Raw genomic sequence first — 7,304 nt, forward strand, 5'->3', positions numbered from 1 at the left:
ATGCATGATGGAAGATACAGACCAAATGGGCACAATAGAAGAATGGGATTTTTGCCTCTCTCTGCAGAGTAAGGGTCTGGGCCTTGACTGCAAAAGAAATTTCTTCTCACATGCCAAGTTCCTACCAGTCCTCTGCCCTGCATGAGTGCTATACAGAGTTCCAGAGAAAGTGCCAGGAACAAGGGGATTACAAGTCAGCTTAGCTCATAGTTTTGCTTCCCAACAAACACCACTCATCTCCAGGTGGGCAGGGAGGTAGTTTGACCCCAACACAAGGGGGAAAGACATGCCACCTTCCTTCATTGGTTGTCCCTCTTGTCACCTAGAAGGTTGGTTCCCAAAGCCTCTGAAAAGGGTGTTGCTGTCACAAGAGATGCTGGGCTCTACCTATAAGTTGTTGGTTTGGGCCTGTGCTCAGTCAGGCCCCAGCTCTGTCTCTGGCTTTGCTAGGATAACCAGCCAATGCCTATTTCTACCCAAGAGTCTGGCTCTAGACCTTGACTCACGTGAAAAGAAAGTCTTGCTCATTTCTTACATTAAGGAGCAGTAACTTCAAAATAACTCAGCAGGAATGCTTAGAGTCTTCATCCCATTTGGCAAACCTGGGGCTAGGGAATAACTACAATACCAGCTAGACCACTGAAATGCAGATCGTAACTGGGGTTCCCAAACTTCTGTGTAAAACTCTTCAGAGCCTCTGTTCACCCACAAGTGTTATGGGGAGGCCACAAGAACAACGTACTAATTTCCTGGTTGGGACAAAACATTTCTACGGGAATCCAGGCTGAACTTTCGATGAAGTGCCCAACTCACAAGGGAACTGGGTAGTTCAAGGGTTTCAGCTGGGTATTAGGATGGAGAGCAGGAGAGGAGTATATTGTAAAATGCCATCACCATATATTCATATTGCATATAGTATACACCCCGGATGGCATGTTTGGAGCATACATAGAACAGAAACGTGCAGGTAGCACCCCCTATTGGTATACTATGTGGTTTGGTATGTCAAACTGTTACTTGAGGTCTATGAAACTATTAAGTGGTCAGAAATGGGAAAAGCCATCCCATAATAGCATCCTTTAAGGAGTAGCTTCAGGAGAGACATTTACCATTGGCCAAACTTGGAGCCAAAGCAAAGCAGCTCCTGTTTTTAAAATATATATAGGCTGTTTTTCTGTGTTGCGTTTCCCACAGATTAATTTCTGGGAAACAGTCATGTCAAACCCATGATGAAAAAGTACAACCAGGAGAGCGTGAGGCCTTATGTATAGTCCTCCTTGACAAAACTGTCCTGTGAATAAGAAGTCAAGCTTCACGCTAGATGACCTTTTATATCTGGCTGAAAGCAAGGCTTTTGTCTACAAGCAACATTCCTGGAACTGGAAAGAGTTGATGCATTGAGACATCAGGTCTCAGTGGCTCAACTGGGAAGGCTGGAATTTGTCTTTCACTTGACTATTTCAGAAGCACTTTGCCACCTGTATTAGAAACAACTTTATTCCGGCAGAGCTGGGGTGGTGGGAGGCAACGTGCAGGGCCTTTATGTAGCCTGAAGTAGCAGGTTGAGGGAACAGCCGCTTCCACTGCTGGTTTACTTGGTGTGGATGGGTGTAGGGATCAAAGCAGAGAACACCCTACTCAGTGCATGTCTCCCTGTGGCACTCTGCTTCTTTTCTTAACAAGGTTAAAGTAGAGTGATTCTACGTGATGCTAAAAATGTTTTTGTAAGTTGTCCAGCTGGAAACTGCCACGCTGAGCCCAAGTCTTGGACTGGGTGGAGAACTTCCTTACCAGAGAGGCCAGGGTCTCCCTGCCGAGCTGCAGCTTCTGTGACTATTACCTTCCCAACACCACCCAGGCATCCCGCGTCACCCCACCCTCCTCCCCAACCTGTGTGGTGTGGCTCTTATCATCTGCCAGCAGCCTTTACTTCTCATCCTCGTCTCCCTCGCTCATGCTGCTGATGGAGGCTGAGGCTGCTTTGGGTGAGGAGGGGGGTGAGGTTTTGTTCGGGAGCCACGGGAAGGTGGGTGACGGGGAGCGAGAAGGGGAGCGGCTTCTGGTTGGGCTATTCATAGGGCTCTGCTTCGGGGATAAGGCCTGCAGCATCCGGCTACTCCTCTCCTGGAACATCTGCTTCTAGAGAGACATTTGAGAGAAGGTGCCTGTTAATTTAACAATCTGAGGTAACAGCAAAACAAAGTGGAAAGGCAGGAAGGTGAGCCACTACCCAAAAACAGTTCTAGGAGTGTGCACGTGCACACCTGTGCCCGCAAACACAGACCTGTATGACATTCCACGTCTTCTAAGACCATCTATGGTGAGCAACTGAGTGAAATTCAGGGGCAGTGGGATGTCGATATGTAAGATTACCGTCACTGCTGGTTCTTGGGGCCCTTTTCTTCTTCTCTTCTGTTCTTCCATCTACAAAATTTAACTGAGTGTCCATTATTTGCCAGGCAAATAATACTATACTAGATACTGGAGGGGTACCAGTTGCCACCAAGTTGATTCAGACTCATTGTGACCCCATGTGTGTCAAAGTAGAACCGTGCCCCATAGGGTTTACAATGGCTGATTTTTCAGAAGTAGGTCACCAGGCCTTTCTTCCAAGACGCCTCGGGTGGACTCAGACCACCAACCTTTTGGTTAGCAGCCAAGCGTGTTAACTGTTTGCACCACCCAGGGACACCACTGGAGGGTTAGTAGCAAATAAAACAAAAACCCTTGTTCTCATGGATATGAGGAGGAATCAGACAACAAACTAAATCATAAAATATGTGGTAGGGCAGGTGGAGACATGGAGATGTGAGAAAAATAAAACAAGGAGAGAGGAGAGTGAGTGGGGGTGTGAAGGTGGGTGGCAGGTGGGCTGCCATTATCAATAGGGTACTCAGTGAAGGCCTCGCTGGGAAGATGCTATCTGAACAGACCTGAAAGAGATGAGAGAGGGGACCAGGTGAGTGGGAATCAGGAGGAAGAGCATTCTAGATGGAGACCCTCAAGAAGGGAACATGCAATGCATGTCCAAGGAAGAGCAAGGAGGCTGGTGTGGCTGGGGTAGAGCAGCTGGGTAGGGAGAGAGCCTTAGGAGATTACCAGACAGGGAACTGTATCACGCAGGTCTTGGCAGCTGTTGTGAGAACTTCGCCTTTTCCTCTGAGGAGAATGAGTGTGGCATGTTCAAGGAAGAGCCAGGAGGCCGTTGTGGCTGCAGTGGAGTGAAATGGTGGGGAGGGGAGTGTGGGAGGCATTAGGAGGAGGTCAGGCCAGAGAAATAAGGGAGGGCTGTTTCACATAGGGTCTTGGTGGACATTTAAGAATTTCGGCTTTTACTCTGAGGAGAAGCAAAACCTCTGGAGAATTCTGAGCAAAAGAGCAACACAATCTGAATTTTTTTTTTTAAAGAACCACTCTGGCTGCTGCGCCGGGAACAGACTACAGCGAAGTAAGGGCAGGAACAGGGAAAGCAGTGAAGAGCCCACTGCGATCAGAAGCCAAGATTATGATGGGAGCTTGGATGAGGTTGACAGCAGTGAAGATGGTAAGAAATTGTTGGATTCTGGGTATATTTTTCCCATATTTTTATTAAAACCAAAAAAACCAAACCCATTGCCATTGAGTCGATTCCAACTCATAGCGACCCTATAGGACAGAGTAGAACTGCCCAGAGGGTTTCCAAGGAACGGCTGGTGGATTCAAACTGCTGACCTTTTGGTTAGCAGCCGTAGCTCTTAACCACTGCACCACCAGGGCTCCATATTTTCATCAAGGTGTGATTTACTTATGGTATATTTGCCCTTTTTAGTGGACAGTTCTGTGAGTTTTGATAAACACATACAGTTGTGTAACCATTACCACACTCAAGGCATCGGAGAGTTCCATCAGCCCCCGGATTCCTTCTGGACCCTTTGTAGTCACCCCTTCCTTAGCCTCTGGCAACAGATCTGATTTCTGTCCCTACAGTTTTGCCTTTTCTAGAATGTCATACAAATGGTATCAAGAAGTATGTAGTCTGGCTGTATTTTGAAGGCAGAGCCAACAGGCCTCGCTGACAGATGGGATGTGGGGTGTGGGAGGAAGAGGAATCAAGGGATTCTAGGAGGAGGAGTTAAGTGAGTCCAGTTTCCGGCCTGGGAAGCCAGAAAGCTGACAATGCCATTCACTGGTGTGGGGAAGACTGCCAGGGGTAGGGGTGGAGGTGGAAGACGGTTCTGACGGTAAAATTAGTTTTCCAGTTTGGGACCTCAGGTGACTGTTGCCCGGTGCTGTCAGAAATGAGCCTTTCCCTGACGCTGCCCTTCACCTTCTGGGAAAACCCCGTCCAGGCCCTGAGTCCCCAGCCACCAGGCCTCCCGGCTGACAGGGCCTTCTGCCCTTTGCTGGCTGCTCGGCCCCCAGACGCCCTGGTCCACCACTTTAGAGCACTCTGCCTTGGGGCTCGGCCCTCAATTCTTTCGATTGCTCATAGCCGAGCCTCAGTCCCCAGCAACTTGGTCCAATCTTCTGATTCTAAACTGGTCCTAAGAGTCAATTCTCATACTAGCTATTTTGGACTTGGCTTGTTGTTTTGGGTTATTTATTTTACAAACCATTACTGAGACTCTCTGGGTACCAGGTGCTGTGCAGGATGAAGGGGAAGAAGAGGGTCAAGGACTGGTGATGTCTGAGCTGAGTCTTCCATAACGCACGGGAGCAGGGGGCGGGAGATGGGGTGTGGGCCAATGCGAGCTGGTGGAGGACTGGCTTTCCAAGAGGTAGACCTGAGTACGGAGTCCTAAGTACAAGAAGCTTGGCGTGACTAGAACCTCAGGTGACTATGGAGTGATGGTAGGCTGGGGTTAGAGAGCCAGGAGGAGGCTGGGGGCTCCCAAGGGCCCTGAGGGGATTTTAATCAAAGGAAGAGTATGACCAGATTTATGTTTTAGAGGTATCTTTGAATGTGAGCATAAAAACAGAGAAAGAGACCATTAAGGAAAAGATTGATGTTTGACTACATAAAAATTTAAAACTCCTGCACCTCAAAAAATACCATAAGATAAAAGGCAAATGAAAAAAAATAGGCAGAAAGTTTTACAACATTTAACTATAAATTATGGATCTTAGAATATAAACACAGCTTATAAAGTAAAAAGGTAAAAAAGATGGAAACAACCTAAGTGCCCGTCAACAGATTAATGGATAAACAAAATGTGGTACATACATACAATGGAATACTATGCAGCCATAAAGAATAATGATGAGTTCTCAAAATATATTATAACATGGATGAATCTGGAGGACATTATGCTGAGTTAAATAAGTCAATCACAAAAGGACAAATATTTTATGATCTCATTTTTATAAAAAGACAAGAATAGGTATATATACAGAAACCAACATTCTTTGGTGGTTACCAAGAATGGGAGGGGGAATCACTCTTTAGACAGTAGATACTTGTTATATTCAGTAATGGGAAAGAAAACACCAAATGTGGGTGAAGTGTGCACAATCTGAGCAAGGTAAATGATGTCACTAAGAAGTATACGAGAATAAGGGACTTTTTCGGTAAGTGCTATAACATATAATTTCGAAATAACAGCAACAACAACAAAAAATATGTGTGTGGTTACATAGGTAGGTATGTATAGGTAGGTATATGTGTGTATATGTGTGTGCATGTACAGGTGTATCTATAGGCATATGAGGAGCCCTGATGGCACAGTGGTTAAGAGCTACAGCTGCTAACCAAAAGATCGGCAGTTCAAATCCACCAGCTGCTCTTCAGAAGCCCTATCAGGCAGTTCTACTCTGTCTTATAAGGTTGCTAAGAGTCAGAATCGACTTGACAGCAACGGGTAATGGGTATAGGCATATGTATATACATGTATGTATGTGCTGCATATATATTCATATGTACAAGAAAGCACATAGGGGACATAGTTACGGATACTTCTTAGACATAATCAAATACCTTAGGCTTAGGACCACAGTCTTGTGGGACAACTCGGTCATTGGCTTAATATAGTTCATAAAGTTTATGTTCTACATCGTAGTTGAGTGAGTAGCATCTGGGGTCTTAAAAGCTTGGAAGTGGCCATCTAAAACACAGCTATTGGTCTCTACTCATCTGGAGCAAAAGAGAAGAAAGAAACAAACTCAAAGAAGAAACTACTCTATAGGACTAATAGCCTACGCGAACCACGGCCTCATCTACCCTGAGGCCAGAAGAACTAGATGGTGCCTGGCTGCCACTACTGACCATTCTGATTAGGGACACAATAGACAGACTCTGACAGAATAGGAAGAAAATGTAGAACAAAATTCAAATTCTGAAAAAGTTCAGACTTGCTGGACTGGTTGAGACTAGAGGAATCCCCAAGACTATGGCCCTGAGTTACCCTTTAAACTTTGAACTGAAACTACTCCCAGAGGTCACCATTCAGCTAAATTAACAGATTGGCTCATAAAGTAAACAATATCACCCATAAGTGCTATGCTCCTTTAAAAAATCATCTATATGAGACCAAGCAGTCAACATTTATTCTAAAGCAAAGGTGAGAAGGTAAGGGGGGTGGGCAGGGAAACTAGATTAATGGAAATGGAACAACCCGAACAGAAATAATGAGAATGCTGACACACTGTGAAAAATGTAATCAATGTCACTGAATCATTTGTATGGAAATTGTTAAATGGGAACCTAATTTGCTGTGTAAACTTTCATTGAAAACACAATAAAGTATTATTTAAAAAATTAAAAAGGTAAGAAAACCTTAATAGAAAATGGGCATATGGGTGATAGCTAAAGGACAAACCAAAAAAAAAAAAAACAAAAACAAAAACCATACCAGTTACCATCAAGTAGATTCCAACTTATGGCAACCCCATGTGTGCAGAGTAGAAATGTGATCTATAGGGTTTTCAGTGGCTGATTTTTCAGAAGTAGATCGCCAGGCCTTTCTTCCAAGACACCTCTGGGTATACTCAACTACCAGCCTTTCAGTTAGCAGCTGAGTGTGTAAACTATTTGCACCACCCAGGGACTCCAGCTAAAGGACACGGGGTTTCTTTTTGAGATGATGAAAATATTCTGAAATGACTGTGGTGATGGTTGCACATGTCTGCCAATATACTAAAAACCATCGAATCGTATGCTTTAAATGGGTGGATTGTATTCAATGTGAATTACATCTCAATAAAACTTTTTTAAAAAATACTATCCAAAGAACAGTGGGCATGTGACATGCACAGGCAGTTCACAAAGATGTATAAATCAACTATAAAAAGTGTTCAGTTCCTGAACATTTTTTTTTTTTTTTTTTTTT

At 44.7% G+C, this 7,304-nt stretch overlaps 1 protein-coding gene across 1 annotated transcript in view; it reads right to left on the reverse strand.

Moving 5' to 3' along the window:
* Positions 1–314: 314 nt before the first annotated feature.
* PCYT1B (phosphate cytidylyltransferase 1B, choline) overlaps positions 315–7,304 on the reverse strand; it is a 117,097-nt gene continuing 110,107 nt past the window's right edge. Inside the window, exon 8 of the mRNA XM_004382861.2 lies at positions 315–2,139. Coding sequence (XP_004382918.1) covers positions 1,927–2,139 — 213 coding nt within the window. The 3' untranslated portion in view covers positions 315–1,926. The remainder of the gene's footprint in view (positions 2,140–7,304) is intronic.

The sequence above is a fragment of the Trichechus manatus genome, unplaced genomic scaffold, assembly GCF_000243295.1.
Source record: "Trichechus manatus latirostris isolate Lorelei unplaced genomic scaffold, TriManLat1.0 scaffold00100, whole genome shotgun sequence".
NCBI lineage: Eukaryota > Metazoa > Chordata > Mammalia > Sirenia > Trichechidae > Trichechus > Trichechus manatus.